A 17,280-nucleotide genomic window follows, 5' to 3' on the forward strand; every position below is an offset into this window, starting at 1 on the left:
AAATCCTGTATTTGATTTACAAAATTGATATTCATTACTATACTGGTGGGACTAGGAATGTAATAAAAGATTATGTGCCCAAACCAACAGCCAACATCATGCTTAATGGTGGGTTATCAGAGGCGTTCTGTCCACACACCTAGGAGTTAGACAGGAATTGCGTGTATTCCCGTTGTTACCCTTGGTGTTGGATGTTGTTTGAAGGTTCTTGCCATTGAAATAAACCAAGAAAAAGTAATAAGATAGAACTGCAGGAAGGAGACAAATAACAGCTTACTGATGATTTGACTACTTATTGGAAAACTCAACTATCAGAAAAATTAGTAAAACAGAACATATTTAAGTGCCAGTTAGAAAATAAATGTCTACTATCCAGAGCTTCCTGCATAGCCAAGTAGCCAGCTAGGAAATGCAGTGGGAGAAGAGATCTCATTCACACAGCAACAGAAATCATAACAGCCAGGAGGAGATGTCACCAGTGGACAGGAGGTGAAGGGAGGGATGACAAGATCAACTGCTCTCAGCTAGGGTGATCCCTTGCCTTGGATGAGTCAGGCACACGGTGGTGAACAGCACAGACACCCTGCTAGAAGTCTGGTAGCAGGACTGGGTGAAAAGCACCTCATAATCAGGAAACCAAATGATAAATGTCATGAAGAAAGACAACCAGGAGGAGTCTGTGGAACTTTGTAGTTTTAAATAGTGGGGATAGGGAGGGTCTCCAAGGAGGCAACACCCAGCAGGGGCAAGAAAGGAGCCATGGAATGTGTCTGGGGAAACACTTTTCTGGGCCAAGGGAGCCAACAGTCCTGACCATGACCCGTCAGAGGCAAAGCCAGGAGGCCGTTATGGAGGCGGACCTCGCCGAGGGAGCATTTTAGAAGGGCCAGAGCTTGCTGAAGGCGCCTGGGTCCTTGTCAGACTCCAGCTTTCCCTCAGTCAGATGGGGAAGCAGAGGATGTGATTAGGAAAATGTCGTGATAGTTTGAAGAGGGCCGTTTCTGCTGCCATTTTGAAAATAAACTTACTTGGGGGAATGGGAGGTTTCAGGGAGAGCAGTTGGAAGCCTGAGTGCTCACCTAGCAGGAACGAGAGTGGCGATGGCAGTGGGGAGGAGTGCTCGGGCTCCTGCACCTATCCTGATGGCAGAGCCCATAGGCTTAGCTGACAGACGTGGGATGAAGGAAAGGGAAGCCTCTTTTGCTCTTCCCACAGCATTGCAGTGCAATTTCATGCAGAAGTCCAAGCAGGTTTCAGGACAGTTGTGTAAGAAGCTATGGACAAGAATGTCTAAGAAAATGGAAAATGGCATAGAGGATTTGCACTGTAGCTAAGACTTCATGCAAGGCCATGGCAGCTGAAAGCATGTTCTGGGGCTGGGGCTGCATGGCAGAGCCAGGAGCCCAGGATCCAGCACACCGGGCACTGACCTGGTACCTGGTCATCTTTGCATGTGGAAAGGTGGCATTTCCAGTTATTGACGGGTGAATGCTGGCCTTTTAGGGAAAAAATATATTAGAATTCCATACAGAATAGAGAATGAAGATGAGAGGTTAAAGGTTTTTCTAAGGCATGAAGAGCCGTGGGGGCAGCCTGCACTTGTTCTGTTTGTCCTATGTCCTTCACATGCAGTAACTGTTCACACCTCACAAAAACCCTATGAGGTGGAGACCTGCCATCAACCCTTCCTGCACGGGTGCCACCGAGGCCCTGAGGTTAAATCATTTCCCAGAGTGTGTCAGCAGAGGCACAGCCGCAGAGACGTGTCTGCACAGAGAGCTTTCCACATCACCAGCAACAGCGTGAGATCATTGTGCAGAAGGTCATAAGGAGTTGGGCAATGAGCAAGATGCAGCCGGTTGGTGCTCACAAGGACACTGGTAGATCTAACTGAGGGCCAGGTCGGCTGGGCCTTCCTGGGTGACAGGAGCCCAGTGCTGGCCTTGGTGCACACAGCGTGTCCTTGTGCTTTCTCAGGAGAGCTTCAGTGGGGACACACTGTGATGTTTCTGGAGGGTCATTTGGTGGTGTGTTCAGGAGCCAAAAAATATGCCTAATATTCAGTCTTACAATTACATTTTATGAATTTATCTCAAGGAAATCCCAGGGATCTGTGTGAAGCTGCACATGCTGCTGCTGCTCAGGGCGGGACTGTTTAAATATTTGTAACTCAAATGTCCAGAAGAACTGCACACTCTGTGCATGTTTTTAGTACGTTCGTATTTGTAAGAAAAAGTGGGTGTGCTGAGAGACAAATTTGTGTGTACATTTACCTGGAAACAAGCAGTAGTACACATATGCGTGCATGAAGTGGTGTTTTCCTGAGTGTTAAGTTGTGAATGTTTTGTTATGATCATTTCTACTTTTTGTATTGGAAAATACTTTGTGTAATTAAAACGTGAAGATGGAGCTGCCATCAAAATGGTGAGCAATAGAGCACTGTTCCTCCTGGGGTGGCCTGGTGGGCCTGAGGAACTCATGGGGTGATGAGAAGTGGCCTCGAGTCCTTTCTTTCCAGGGAACTGTGGGGACGAGAGCTAGAGGGAGGAGGCAGGTTAAGTATGTGCCCGCCTCTCTGTGACTGGCGCACTGTTGTGGCCACCCCGGGACCCCCTGAACCTGGTGCAGTGCTGGCTTGCTGGCCCCAGCCTAGGGAGTGGGCCCCTGCGGGCGGAGGGTGAGGTGGCTGTGCTGGCACTGCAGCTCAGGCATGCACATGCTAGAGTATTCCAATGGGTGATCAGGTTGGATGGAGCCTTGAAATTAAGTCAGTGATCAAATTTTTATAATCTTTTTGTTTCGCTTTAAAACAAAAATCTTCGCACACCTAGTCCAAGTTTTCTTCCCTTTCTTCCCGTTGCTACCATGATGAAAGCAGAAGGGACCACCCTGCAGGGAGAGCAGCAGGAAGGGAGGTGCGGGCAGGGGCCCTGGGTCAGCAGGAGCAGTCAGCCTGGAGGTGCACCCCCATTTATTCCTCATTCTGGAAGAGATTTCTAGTCACATGCGTGTGGCTGCTGTGCCATGTGTATCATGAGGTGCCCAGGTGGGTTTGGATTTGGATGAGGGCATCTTTGAGGATGCAGGGGCTTTGTCATACCTTGTGGGCCCCATGTACACCCCTGGGGCAGATGTGGCCTATAACAGGGGAGGGTGCATGGGTCTCTCAGTTGGAGAGGAAAGCAGATTACAGACTTGTCAAAGTGGGAGCTGTCTGCTCTTGTGTTTTCTTTAGGGGCAGGAGGATTTTGCCCAGCAGTCCATCATAGCTCCCTCTACACCACTGACCCTTACGTGTCCAAGGTCGGAGCCGTGGCAGGTCAAGGGTGAGCGAGGTGCAGTTGCCTGTGAGCAGCTGTGGAGGGGCCTTTCCTGTTTACACTTCCTGTGAGGGTCTCAGACCCCTTGCAGGCTCTGGACATCGCTTCCTAGAGGGGCCTGGGCTCCTTTTGTCCTGTGAGTAAAGCTTCAGTTTTGATGGCTGTCGCAGGGAGAGCTAGAAAGGTGCTTGGTGGCAGTTAACTTCCTGCCACAGAACTGGGTGTGACCCCACTGCTGGAGAATGGGCTGCAAGCCAGGTTTCCCACACTTGCATGAGTGAGCGCCATGGCCCTTCTCCACAGAGCGTCCTGCTGTCACTTTGGTTTCTGTTAACTTTTACGCCTTTCTTGTTTCTTACTCTACTTTCCTGCCTGGAGCACACAGCCCTGGCTCCCTTTCCATCTGCATGGCAGACACCTGGCCTCTGTAGGTCCAGCTCATTCCGTGTCCCCTTTCGGTTGTCCCTATGTCGCTGTCAGCTGACTGAGGGTGAAGGTCGGCCTTGGCAGCCCAGTGGGAAGTCCCTTGACTCCTGTCCCTCAGTGGCAGGTGTCCAGCCTTTGGGAAGAGGAAGCTTCTATTTAACAAATAAATGGAATCGACTTTGCCACACACAGCCAGAACAATGATTGTAGAGCCAGCCTGCTGAGAGAGTCAAAGCGTCAGTCGTAGGGTCAGGACCGCCAGGTGAGGTGTGGCTCCACCTGCAGTAGCCTGGGGCAGGTTGCCTGGCCTCTGGCTTTAGCATCCCCTTCTGCGAAATGGGGAAAGTGATGGGACCTGGCTTTGTAGGGTGCTTGTGAGGACCTACGGGGGTTCTGGCAAAATACTTGGCCCAGGGCTGACTAAAAGATTCAGAGATGCTGGGCGTGGTGGCACACACCTGTGCTCAAGAGGCCAAGGTGGGAGGATCACTTGAGCCCAGGAATTCAGGTCCAGCCTGGACAACATAGTGAGACCTTATCTCTTAATAAAAAAAGTAAAAGCTTTGGTAATAGTTTTAAACATATATTTTGTTCATTACATCTCCTTCTGTACATTCAACATTTTGTCGGAACAAAGTAAAGCAAAGAGTGGCAGGGCTTTGTATGTATGTGGTTTCAGAGCTGCTGACCTCTAGGATGGGATCCCACTACATTTACTCTTCTGAGGCCTCTGGAGCTGGCTTTGGCTGCCCTGTGCCACGCCCTGCGTTATGTGCAGTGCCTGTGGACCTGCCCTGCTTGCATGCTGCCCCGTCCCACCCCCCGCCCGGGCAGTTCCTGCTCCTCCTGCCATGTGGATGCTGGCCGTTGCTGTCTGACTCACATCCTTGGAGATGCTGACCCAGGCTCCTCTCAGCACTTCCAGCTAGGTTTGGCAGTGGGAACATTAGGGGGATACTAGAGGGTGTGTGGCAGGAGGCAGGGCATCACTTGCTCTGCTTCCGTGGGAGTTTCATGGCGATGGCTGTCTGCCCCCATGGCTGTGGCCCCAGTTCTTTCTGGGTGGCCCCTGCTGTAGTTCTGCTATGCGCTGTCCCTATTCTGGACTCTGGTGACACCACCCCTTCCCTAGTCCCTCCGGCCCTAGGGGTGGCAGCCCCACGACGTGCTGGTCTCTGGTGCTTGCTTCTTAGTGCATGGCTGTGCCATGCCCTGATGCCTGCCCTGGATGCCTGTGTGGAATGCCCAGAGTGTTCTCGGCAGGGTCCCCGCTGTGATCAGCTCCTCAAGGGTGGTACCTGTGTCACAGACACTTTGGGGTCCTGTCAGTGGCCTCTCGAGGCTCCCAGGGTACCCTGCACTTTCTCATCCCTCGTTGCTCATCCATTGTGGGTTTGTCTGTGTGCTGCAAAATGCACAGCTGTATTGAGTGCACCAGCCAGCAGCTGAGAGCTCCATGTGCAGGGCCACCATTGTGGCCGAGCACCTGCCGCGCAGTGGAGGGGCAGTACACACTTGTTGAGTGGATGATGAAACTTGGGCAGACCTCAAGTAAAAGCTATTAAATTCAATGTATAAAGCTAACATACCCTGGTTCTAAAACGTGACAAAGGTGTGATAACTAATGAACGCATACGGTATGCCCTGCACAGTTCTAAGCCTAGCACGTCTACATCTGTTACCCCATTAGTCCTTGCAACAATCCTATGAGGTGTAGGTCCTTGTGTCCCCACTTTTCTGAATGAGGAAGCTGAGGCAGGGAGAGTTTAGCCAGGGCTGCATAGCTGGTGAGGGCAGGGGTAGGGGCAGGATGGAACCCAAGGCCGGCTGCCCTCAGAGCCGTTACTCAGCCTGTTGGCCACGTGGTATGCAGGAACACTGTGTCTCACTTCCAGCAGGTGAAGCAGGCATGGGAATCCCAAGTGAAGTGCCAGCACATGGACAGCGGGCGAGGGTGATGTAAGGTGAGGCAGCCCGTCAGCATGATTTGCCACAGCAAATGCTACAGGAGATGTGCAGGGTCCCCAGAGGCGGAACAGGGCAGTTGATGACATTCATCACCTGCTGCTGATTTGAAAACATCATAAATACGAATCAACTAGGAACCCAGAAGATTTCCCTAATACTAGAGAGCAGCCAGCTGTCAGTGGCATTTTCAGTGGAGAGATGCTGGCTGCATTCCCCACAAAGCTGGAGGAATAGTAAACCAAACCAGCTGCGCAATCTATTTGACACTTTTATGGAAGTCTTTATTTTTAAAGAAATAGATAATCAAATAGAAAGGAGAGAATGATGATTACTTAATGACAAAGTCATTGTCAGGCTTAGAAAACCCAGGGGAATCAACTCAAGCAATTAGAAATAAGAAGGATCAATAGATAGCTAATTGCACAGTACACATTTGTATATATAAAATGAATAGCTTTTCAAATAAGAGTAATTGTGAAAAACTGACCTCATTCGTAATGACAGTAAAAGTAATAAAATATGCCAGGCTCACTCATGACAAGTGTGCTCCGAATGGGTAAGGTCCTATGTAGGGTCTGCCAGCTGGAGATGCCCAATTCTTGTTCACTTACACACTTTATTCATTTCCTTTAAAATCCTGAGTAACTTAAACACCTGTCCACTTTAAGTTCATCTGGGAAGGTAGCTTGGCAAGAATACCCATGAAGGCTGTGAGAGAGGAGGAGGCAGTCGGCGACTCAGGGCCTGCCAGATGCCCTGGAGGAGAGAGTGCCCCTGCGGAACAAGGGACCTGTTGTGTGAGCAGCACATCCCTAAGCAAAGGGTGAGCGCTCAGCACAAGCAGGGCTGGTCATGTGGGTTTACTCTGGAAAAGATCAGTGTGGGTTCCTTACGTTTTCTCGCCTGTAGCTTCACCACCCAAGAAAAACTACTTGCAGTGTTTCAGTGTTAAACATTTCCCTACACAAATGACTTGTTTTTGAAAAAATGATAAACATTTTTATCTGCTTTTTGTTCTTAATCTGAATATATTTCCTTGTGGATAAGTATATTAACATATTATCTCTTTCTAAGAGCTATGCTGAACTAACCCTGTCAGGGACTGAGTGACTTAAGCCCCAGTGCCCTCTGATCTCCCACCCTTGGGAGAATTGGGAAAATAGTCACTTACTTCCTGTTCTAGTGAGGATCTCAGTAGAGGAAGCTTACATGACCCTCTGTGGTTATCAGAGGGGGAGGACCTGAGCTTCGTCTGTGCAGATCCTTTTTCTGGGCACTTGGCTGGCTCTGAACTCTGTCCTGTGGCGGCCACTGCGGTGCTCCTGGTGTGGGGATGGCATGCTGTTTGAGCCAGGCCCAGTGCTGTTGACCTCACCTAATTCTCGTCATGGCACGGCAAGGTGAAAGCAGTGTGGCAATCTCCATTCACCGCAGATCCATGGAAGCTGAGTCACATGGCTGGATCGTCCAGCTCCCAAGCCCGGGCCCTTGACTGCTTTGTGTTTACCTTCATACCCAGATAGGACTCTTCCCTAGAGTCTCCTTCCTTGCTTCCCAGGAGGTTGCTTGGTATTGGGTTTATACTGTTCCTCTCCCCACTCCTACAAGTTCTCTAGCACAAAAAAGCATTTTGGATAACGATTGAAAATATTGAAGCAAAATTTAGTTCAGTGTTGTTACCTTGTTCTATAAGGGTTTGCGGTTGTCCATAGTGAGAAAGGAATTTGATTTTTCTTGTGATTGTTTATTAATTAAATTGGTCATGTTGCATTTGATGCCATGGCGCCCTTTACTAGTGAGGACGCAGAGCTGCATGGACATTCTGAGGACGTGGTGTGGACCCCATTTGTTTGCTCTGGCATGTCTTTAAGCATCCCTAGATAAACATACTTGCTTAGTTAACCCAGGAAGTTTATGATTAACTTTCAGCCATCTTAAATGTTCACGACATAATACCAGGCTTCGGGGTGTACCGTCAGGGGTTCTGACCCTACCCAGGCCTGGGGGACAGCTCAGCGACTGGGGCTTGGCCCCTCCTCCCCTGGCTGCCCTGTTATCTCGCAGCCGTTGGCCTGGACCCCTGCATCCTTTCCAGGCTCGTCTTCCAGGTGCAGTCCTTGCTGGAACGGACTCCCTGAGAAGGGGTGTCCAAGCTCATCTGCGGCAGGTTCTCCCCCTCACCCACAGCTGCCCTTCTGCTTGCCAAAAAACGGGGAGGCTGTAACTCTCCACCAGACTTCTACCGCAGTGTGTTGCCTTGGAGTGCACACAAAACAGGATATCCTTCCAGAGCACCAAACCCAGGGGCAGGTCCAAATACTGGTTTCAGAGAAGCATCCTGTAGAGTAATACTGACATCAGAACTTTGATGAGCTGGGCTCGCCAGCTTACCCTTCCTGTGCAGAGATGTGTCTAGGGGTGGATGCTGAGCTGTTCTGCTTGAGGTACATCAGAGAGGGGCCATGGGGCATGGATGGACATCTCTCGTAGAAAGTCCTCACCTTTGCCAGCCCTCTGCTGTTGTCAAAGAATGCATTACTTTTAAGGAAAGAGCCCTATGTATGTATAAGCATGAGCAGTTCTTTTCAACTGTTGACTTTTTATCCCTAGACGAGTTGTTAGCTGGGAAGAAAAACACCTTCTGATGCTAAAACAGTACGAATTAGTGGTGGTGTTTCTTCTCAGTGTAAGACTACCTGAGACACCAAATTAAATGTGTGGATCGAAAAGAGAAATTCCTGTGATTTTTTTTCATGTTGTATGCTAATACAGAAGTTAAAACCAATTTAGCTTGTCATGAGATATTCTAGTTATAGCCTATCTTTTTCCCTGTTGTAAAAGTAATACAAGTAAATTATGTTAATAAAGATAGAAAAATTTTAGTTACTAACTGGTTTAAGTTAGTACACTGGGAAAGTGTAACCATGTCTAGCGACATTAGTGGAATTATTTCTGATTTTGCACATAATTCTGAATTTTCCCATGATTCGAATGGCACATACATGCTTGCACACATTTTGCAAAGGAATATTAGGATTTGGTCACATCTCTTGCTTTATAGGTAACTTAGTGGCCTACATATATGGCATTGAATCATGATAAATGGCTCAGTTTTATCTTGTTTGGGTTATAAAACTTGATAATAAATATTTGATATATATCATTTAAATCTTGCCTGCTTTTAAAAGTAATCTGGAGAGATACACTATTCACTGCCTTCCTTAATTTATTCTACAGTGGTTTTCATAATATTTCTTTTTTTTTTTTTTTTGAGATGGAGTCTCGCTGTGTTGCCCAGGCTGGAGTGCAGTGGCACGATCTCAGCTCACTGCAAGCTCCGTCTCCTGGGTTCTTGCCATTCTCCTGCTTCAGCCTCCCGAGTAGCTGGGACTACAGGCGCCCGCCACCACGCCTGGCTAATTTTTTGTATTTTTAGTAGAGACGGGGTTTCACCGTGTTAGCCAGGATGGTCTCGATCTTCTGACTTCGTAATCTGCCTGCCTCGGTCTCCCAAAGTGCTGGGATTACAGGCGTGAGCCACCGTACCTGGCCTAGACTAACAACTCTTAACATGCTTAGACATGATACTGACCACACCAACTATGCTAGCAGTACTTAGCATTGACACTACCTGTATTAACTATGCTAAAATATTAAGAAACCATACTGACTGTACTAACTACACTGAAAGGTTAAGCAACCATACTCACCATGCTAACTATGTTAAAATACTAAGCAATGATACTGACTGTACATTTATGCTAAGATGCTAAGCAACACTACTGTTGCTTGTGTCTGATTACCATACCATCTGGCAAAAAAATGTATGAGGTTTTTACATTTTTAAAATCAAAATCCTGGTGTTTTTTTTGTTTGTATGGTTGGTTGTTTCAACCTCTTAACTCTTGGTTTTTTCTGTTGAGTGATTTTACGTCTCTTGGCTGTGCAGAATGACGATTAATGGAAAGGCTGTCTTCCCCGTAGACCTCGGTGAGGGCGGACCTGACTTGTAGATTGTAGATTGGGTGTGCTCGTTTTTATATTTCATTTTAGGCGCCTCACAGTCTACTCAGAGAAAAATAAAAGAAGGCAAAATGAGTCCTCCCCATTTCCACGCAAGCCAGAGCAGTTGGTTGTGTGGGAGCCTTGTGGTGCCCAGCGGAGGACGGCCAGGACCAGCTCCACCTGCTGGGGTGCAGTGCGGGGCGCAGGGCGTCCAGGTCCAGCTGGTGCAGGTGAGAGCTGGCGAGTCACACAGGCCAGCTGTAGGTGGGGTGGGAGGGTCACACAGGTCTGAGAAGTGTGCAGCATGCCGCAACCCCTGCCCGTCGCAGCACCACCTGCCTGTCGCTTGCCCATCCTCCCCTGTAGACTGCCCCAAGTCCTGTCTCCTCACAGCCCAGCTCCTCCCTTTTTCCCAGCCTGTCCTGCTGCATCTGCTTAAGCTCTGGGTGTTGCTGGGACCGTGCTTCCACTTCCTGACCCTGTCTGTGCACGGCCCTGCGTCTAGCCCCAGTGCAGCCTGCCTCCCTGCCCGAGGCCCCCAGGGCTGTTTTGCAGCAGGGTGAGATCTGTTTGAGGCCACCCTGCCCTTCTTCTGCAGGGCTGGGGCAAAGGGGCTCTGCAGGCCGCCTCAGCCACCCCATTTCTAGGGCGGCCTGCTTGTGGTGGACTAGCAGCCTTTCTATGCTGAAGGTGGTGGGGGTCTTTTCAGTGTTGTTCTATTTTCTTTCCTATGAAACGGAGCCCCTCCAGGGCAGGCCCAGGCCCCTCCCAGCCTGTCTGGGCCACAGTACCTGCAGCTGTGGCCAGTTTCCAGGGTTTTGAGGACACCCGCTCCAGCAGCCCTGAGCACACCTGCATCTTCAGTCTCAGTTTGAGGGGCTGGAATGGGGAGGGAAGATGATTTGGAAGGATTTGGGGAGAGAAGAGATATACAAGCCAGGGCTGTCTGGGTTTGGCCCAGGTGTGTGCCCCCTTCACCACTCCACTCTGTAGATTCCCTGTGGCAGAGCATGCGATTGCAGGCCCCACGGAAGTGCGGAGGGTGGAGCTGACGCTGGCTCTGAGTTGGGAAACAGGCACGCTGTGGGTTCATAGTCCTGGGAGAGGCTTAGCAAGGAAACAGGACCAGGCCTGGGGCTCAGAGAGGCAAGAGGAGGGATGGCCTGGGCAGAGGTGGGCTGGGAAGGGGGCAGGGAGGAGGCTGCAGGCAGCTGGGGGTGGCCCTGTGCTGATTGGAAGCTAGCAGTGAGCATCAGGTGGGGGCTGAAGCTTGTCTTAGGGATGGGCAAGAAGAGCACTGGTCCTTTCTTTCCAGCTTCTGAAGAGATAAGAACTCTCCAGGAGCAGGAGCAGTGGAGGGGGAGAACCGTCCAAGGAAACAGTGCCTCAACTGGCAGGGCAGAGGTACAGAGGCAGGACCAGAGGCTTGGCAATAGGAGACGGTAGGGAAGCTGGCGCCGCTGGCAGAAGAGGAGCAAGTAGGGGGTATACTTTTAAGAGATGCCTGATTAAACCTGGGTTTGAGTTCTTTTTCTGTCCCTTACTAGCTAGTGTAGTTCTGGTTACTTAAGCACTCCAGGCCTCAGTTTTGTCATCTCTGAAATGGGAACAGTAGTGCAGTCCTTGACACACAGGAGCTTCTCAAGCAGAAGGAATGAGAGGTACAGGGCAGCAGCACCAGGAGCTCTGCTTCGGGATGTGAATGGCCATGGGTGGACATGCAGGTGCAGGACAGGTGAAGTGTGGGACAGATGAAGTTTCTAGCCTGGACTGTGAGGGGCCTGACAGCCTCCCCTCCCAGGAGCCCCTCCACCTGCCCTGGTCCTTCCAGCTGGCCTGTAGGCAAGCTGGGGCATGCAGGGAAGCCCCTCTCTGGGGCCCGAGGATTTGCTGGAGAGCACTGTGGGTACTCGAGGTTGGTGGGGGTGCAGGGGTTGCCCGGGCACCCACAAGGAGTTGAGGAGCGTGCCTTAGGAGGGAAATCGGTATTTGGGCTGACTGAGGGGAGGAGCTGGACAGCAGAAGGTTCCAGGCCCAGCAAAAGCTGCTGGGATCAAGGTGAGAGAATAAGCACCAGGTGGGAACAGGTAGTACCCAGACCCCATAAACAATTCCTGCTGGGTCCTCAGGCCTCCCTTGGAATACAGAGGGTGGGCTGGTTCTGCCACGCATTGCAGTTGGAGGAGACTTCTCGGGTGAGGCGAGGACTGTTGCTGCACTCACAGACATGTGACAGGCCTTTCTGTGTTGCCTCCCCAGGATGACCCCTCCGGCGAAGGTGTCCTGCCCTCAACCCGCGGCCCAGCCGCCTTCCTCCCCTTCCTCACTGTGGACCTGCCCGTCTACGTCCTCCAGGTCTGGATGGCTTACTGCCCTTTGTTTTTCTTATTGAGACTCACAGAGCCTTCTACTTCTGGAAGGCTGGCTTCACAGCTGCAGGCTGGTCACTGAGGCCGCGTGGCTTGGGAGGCTCAGCGGGTTGGTTGCCAGGATGTCTTGCTGCCTTCTGGAGAAGGTGGGTGAGTGGAGCTCAGATCTGCAGGACACTGCAGCTCCTGCTGGTAAACAAAGCAGGAGAAGTTAATACGCTCTTGAAAGTGCTGTGCCTAGGAATTCCAGTTACTGCTCTGGGAAGAGGGCTGGCCAGGGCCCAGCCTGTGGGAGAATAGACTCAGATGAATTCAGTATAGTTTGCTTACATGGTTAAGCTAAGGATGGGTGGCAGTGAATGATTCAGAGTTTGATATGAAATACCGAAAGTGTATAGCTTACCACATTTCTAACAATTTGCCTTACATGTTTATATATTTACAATAAGCCATGCAAATTGTGTTTTAGTTTTTTTTTGCAAATTGGGCTACTCAGCATTTTCCTCTCAATGAGAACCAAACTTGGACAGAAGCACTGGTGGGAGCAGAGGGCCGGGCAGCACCCGGGCTGCAGAGGGGTGAACTGGAGGGCGGTTTGGCAGCATGGATCAGAGAACTTCAGAAGTGTCTGCTCCATGTGCCTGGCAGCCCCCTCCTGGGACTGCTCCTGAAAAAAAAAAGTAGTGGAATAATCACCGTAGCCCGGAGTCGAATGGTGCAGCAGCAGAAACACTTCTAACACGAGGAGACAGGCTAGATGGGGCCTCCATAGCCCTGGGCCACAACTGGTCAGCTGTGAGGGCGCAGGCAGACACCTAATACCTGGGAGAGTGCCTTAGGAGGGACCGCATGAGAAGTGGGGAGAAAGGGTTGCAGAAGTAAAGATGATTTTGTTTCTGTAAAAAGGCATGCGGGTGTGTGAACATGTGAGGTATACGTCAGTGTGCAGACAGAACAATCTTGAAAAATCTACAGTACAGTATTGAGTTCATTTTTCCATCAAAGAACGTGTGTTTAGAATAAGGGGAGCCTGTAGTTTTGATTAAGAGAAGTCAGGTATCTCACCACAAGCCCGGTCAGTTGCCTGCTGTGTGGAGCCACAGGATCCCTCTGCTTCCCCTCTCTCCTCCCTCCTCATGACAATGCTTGGTTTTGCAGGAGGTGCTCCCCTCATCTGGAGGCCCTTCTGGACCGGAGGCCACCCAGTTCCCAGGAAGCACTATCAACCTGCAGGACCTGCAGTGATGGCAGCCTCGGCCTGGGCAGGCCCAAGGCCACGGTCTAGGACTCACCTTCCCTGAGAGTCAGATGACATGAGCCTGGGGAGACCTCATTTGGTTTCCATTCAGAAGACCAGCATAGCCCTTTTGAGACTTTTGGGTACATTTATCAAAATGTTTTCCTTTTGTTTTACCAGGAACGAGTTCGGGCTGTACTCTTTGAAACTGCCTTTGTGAGCAAAGTGCTTTGGCAAGACAAGGGTCTCCTTCAGCAGGGCTGGGTGCACAACAGCCCCTTTCCCCGTGTCCCATTGATCTGAGCTGTGTAGCACTTGTTGCATTACAAGGAAAAAGACTTCTGCAGGAAATAGGGTAGAGAAGAGGCTCTCTAGTCAGATGCAACTTGATCTGTGGCAAAACCAAGTGGGGTCTTTCAGCTTCAGTGTGTGAGCATCCCAGCACCTGGGATGGGGTTTGTGGGAAAGTTGGTTTTGCCACACTGTAGGACCCAGGAGGTCCCATTGCCACAGTGAAGCCAAATTCTAGCCCAAGTCTGGTAGAGCAGTTGGGCAGCTAGTTTTTTGGGGAGAATGATGTGGTGGGACAGAGGACCTCAGTGGCCTATTACAGTGCCCTCTTTCCCAGACTAAATTCATAGCTGAGAGCTTGGGGGTATAGTAGAGTTAAAATTTTAAGTAATTTTCTAAATTCTGTATTTGGGTATTAATGTCTAAATGGTAATTTGATAATAGTTTATAAAGTGATGTTTTGAATACCATAAATTACGTGTAGGACTGTGATGGTGCATTTATGTTTTATTATTGAGGTTGATGTGCACATAATACGTCAATGTATATTTTTATAGAGTGAGGTCTGTCTTGCAAAAGGAGACAACATGATCACCTTGCCTTTGTTTATTTGTAAGTCTGTTAACTTAGCAATAACACAGGGTCACTCCTAAACGATTTTTTTTTTTTTTTTTTGCCTTGTGCCTTTTGAACTGTGTGTTCATTCAGAGGCTGTTTTGGTTCCCAGACTGAATCATTCAAACTGCCATGTTTGTTTCTTGAATTTGGGGGTGACACCAAGTTTGAGTGAGTCCTCCCTTTGTCTTGTCCCACTCCGAGGTGCTGTCCCCAGGTGCTGTTCCACATGGAAGAATCCACACCCATCAGCAAGTGGGTCTTCTCCACAGACCACTGCTCTGTCACCAGCTAAAGCCAAGGAGAGAACTTGCCCACCTGGGAGACTCTTCAGCCCCAAGGTGGCCCAGAGTCCTCCTCCTCCATGGGAGGCTTTTGGCCACTATGGGGGGTGGAGCCGCACCCACCCCATCTCTATCGGGGAGCAGGGTCTGCCCCCAGGAATGCCCTCTTGGCCTCTACTTTTCTCCCATGTGCCTCTCTGGGAACGCCACCATGAAGTGGCTGGGACTGGCACCCAGCATTCTGGACCCTGAGGTTCCCTGCCGGTGACGGGCCCAACTCCTAGTGCAAATGAATGAAAGTTTGCCTCTAGTCATGCACTGAAGGTTTTTCACCTTGGCTTAATTCGAGTAGCTGCATATATGGCGTTCAGCCCGTTGTTTCTCCTTTAGTTGGTAGCGATGGCCCTGCCATATACCCAGCTGCCTGCTTGCATTTCTTTGGTCTTTGCACAGAGGCTGATCTCACACTACACTCAGCGTGAAATTAGCTTTTGTCTCATAGAGCAGCTATTTTAGATGAGAACCAAGGTGTCATGCTCTTGCCCTCAAGCATCTGCTTAGGGTTAGATGATGAACCAGGGGGATGCTGAGATTTGGCAATGGTGGCTGCGTCCTTAAACAGGCCTTCAAGACTCCAAAAAGACATGAATTTATTCAGGTGAGGAAGGGAGCACACAGGAGGCAGAGAAGACTCAGTTGGGCCATTCAAGACCCAGCCCAGACTCTGCCAACATCTTTGCTAAGCCTTCAGCTAGAACAGCTATGGTCTGCGAAGATTACGTAAAGAAAAATAGCAGCTCCTCCTTCTCCTTGTCCATCAGTGTGTGCTCAGACTCTTGTTTGATCCTGTGGACTGGGGGTTGTGAGCGGCATACCAATGTCCTGCCTCTCTGTAGGGGAAACAAGCCCAGTAAGCCGTATGCCCATGTACCCCTGCCCCTGGTGCAGGGAGAGGCCCAGCAGCTCCAGTCAGCTCCAGCCCACTCTGGGCAGCCCTGCAGGCTGAGGACTGGAGTTAACTCTGAAATAACTGGGGATGTGAGTCTGCCTGGCATTTATCAAGTCTGGTCCCTGGATCACCACCTCTTAAATGTGGGAGCAGGGGGACCCGCTTCCTGTTGCCAGGGTCAGAAGGCAGGAAAGGCGGAGGCCTTGGGACACAGCAGTAGGGGGACCCCAGTGACAGGCAGTGAGCAGGGCTTGGGGTCTGGCCGGAGTGTGGGTAGGGTGGTGGGACCCTGTTCCTGAGCAGAGTGTACCTGGCTGGGGTGGGTGGGCATGGCTGAACCAGTCTCAGCCTGGCATGGGCCATGAGCTGGCAGCCTGGGGAAGAGCCCCCTGCAGGAAGCAGGTCCTGGGAGAGCCTTGCTCTGAAGGCAGGCTGTCTCCCTCAGAGCCTCAGTGAATGCCTTCAGAGTGGGGGCATTGGGGGCTTGGGCTGCAGGACCTCAGCTGCCATGCTGTCTTGGGACCCCCTCCAGCAGAGACCCCCGGGGCGACCCTGCCTACCTTCTTCTTGATCTCAGCCTGGGCACGCACCCGGGCCCGCTGCAGACGCTCCTCCTGTAGGATCTTTTGCATCTGGAGCTTCTCTTCTCGAAGTCTGGGCAGCAAGAAATGACGTTGAAAACTGGGGGGACCTGGGAGTTGTTGTGTAATCTCCACACGGAGTCCCCAGGCCAGGCCGTGTCCTCCCTCAAGAAAACTCCCAGCTCCTCTTCACCTCTTTTGCCAGGTCAAGGCCTCAATACCTATCCACAGCCAAAGCACCACTGCTTCTGGCCAAGGTGGGCTAGGCGCACAGGAGGACAGCCAGGGCCCTGCTATTCCAAGGCTCTGGCTCTGGCCTCCTGCAAGGGCTGATCTAAGGTTCATCCAGCAGACCTCTCCCAGAGGCACATTTCCCTGAATCTACACCCATGGCCTGATCTGTGCACCTGTGGCCTCCCTTGCCACCGTGAAGGTCCAGCATCCCCCTGGAGCAAGAGTCCTGTCTCCGTCTTGTGTATACTCTCAGTCATCAAAGCCTTGTCTGGTACCCACTCCAAGCAGGGCACCAGGGACCCAGAGGAGAAGCCCCTGTGCTTGTGGGGGATGGATGGATGTTTGCAGATTGTGCTGTCTCAGGGCCCTGCACGGGGTGGATGAACCAGGCTGCCCACAGGCCAGGGAAGCCATGACCTCCATCTACCTTGGGTCCAGGCTGGTGTCCCGACAGATGACAAGCTGCCGCCCATCTGCCCCCCTGCACTCCCCTCCGAGCTGAAACTCCCAAGGCTCTCTGAGCCTCTGCACTTCGTCTTCCACTCCAGCAACACTGCTGTAGCCATGCCTTCCCTCTCGGGTGCTGGCAGCTGCCCTTGCCCTCAGCCTCCAGCCCCTCCAGTCCAGCCCCAGAGGGAAGAATCTAACCACGCCCTACCTGGCCATGTTTGCCCCACTGCTTAAAGCCCTCCACTGCTATTCCATGTCTTTGAGGCTGGCCATGATAGCCACACTCTAACTGAGCTCCACCTCTTCTGTCTTCTAGACGTTGTCCCTCCCTGAGCCTCCTGGCCACATCGAGTCACTGTCCTTTGCTCTAGGGAGCTTTCCCTAACCACCCCCTAGTTGAGTGTGATACCCCTCTAGATCCCCCCAAGACCTGGGCTTTTGTCTCATAGCATGGAGCATGAGGGGCCTGTCTCCTGGGAGCGCTTTGAGGGCAGGGCCTATACATGCCCTCTGCCCTCAGGGCCAGTCTGGACACAGCAGCTGGCAGGGAG

The 17,280-nt window shown here is 51.2% G+C and overlaps 2 protein-coding genes across 7 annotated transcripts in view; one reads left to right on the forward strand and one right to left on the reverse strand.

The window, feature by feature from the left end:
- Positions 1–14,108, forward strand: part of LOC105470234 (ZXD family zinc finger C) — a 37,715-nt gene extending 23,607 nt beyond the window's left edge. Inside the window, exons 8-10 of the mRNA XM_011722026.3 lie at positions 9,768–9,949; positions 11,979–12,074; positions 13,247–14,108. Of these exons, the coding sequence (XP_011720328.2) occupies positions 9,768–9,949; positions 11,979–12,074; positions 13,247–13,333 (365 nt within the window). The 3' untranslated portion in view covers positions 13,334–14,108. The remainder of the gene's footprint in view (positions 1–9,767; positions 9,950–11,978; positions 12,075–13,246) is intronic.
- A 1,040-nt stretch (positions 14,109–15,148) lies between these two features.
- The window catches only part of LOC105470233 (cilia and flagella associated protein 100), a 41,534-nt gene continuing 39,402 nt past the window's right edge, over positions 15,149–17,280 (reverse strand). For all 6 annotated transcript variants that reach the window (XM_011722020.3, XM_011722019.3, XM_011722024.3 and 3 more), the window contains 2 exons: positions 16,025–16,118; positions 15,149–15,405 (listed from right to left, as the gene is read on the reverse strand). In XM_011722020.3, the coding sequence (XP_011720322.2) occupies positions 15,292–15,405; positions 16,025–16,118 (208 nt within the window). In that variant the 3' untranslated portion in view covers positions 15,149–15,291. The remainder of the gene's footprint in view (positions 15,406–16,024; positions 16,119–17,280) is intronic.

This window comes from Macaca nemestrina, chromosome 2 (genome assembly GCF_043159975.1).
Source record: "Macaca nemestrina isolate mMacNem1 chromosome 2, mMacNem.hap1, whole genome shotgun sequence".
Taxonomy (NCBI): domain Eukaryota; kingdom Metazoa; phylum Chordata; class Mammalia; order Primates; family Cercopithecidae; genus Macaca; species Macaca nemestrina.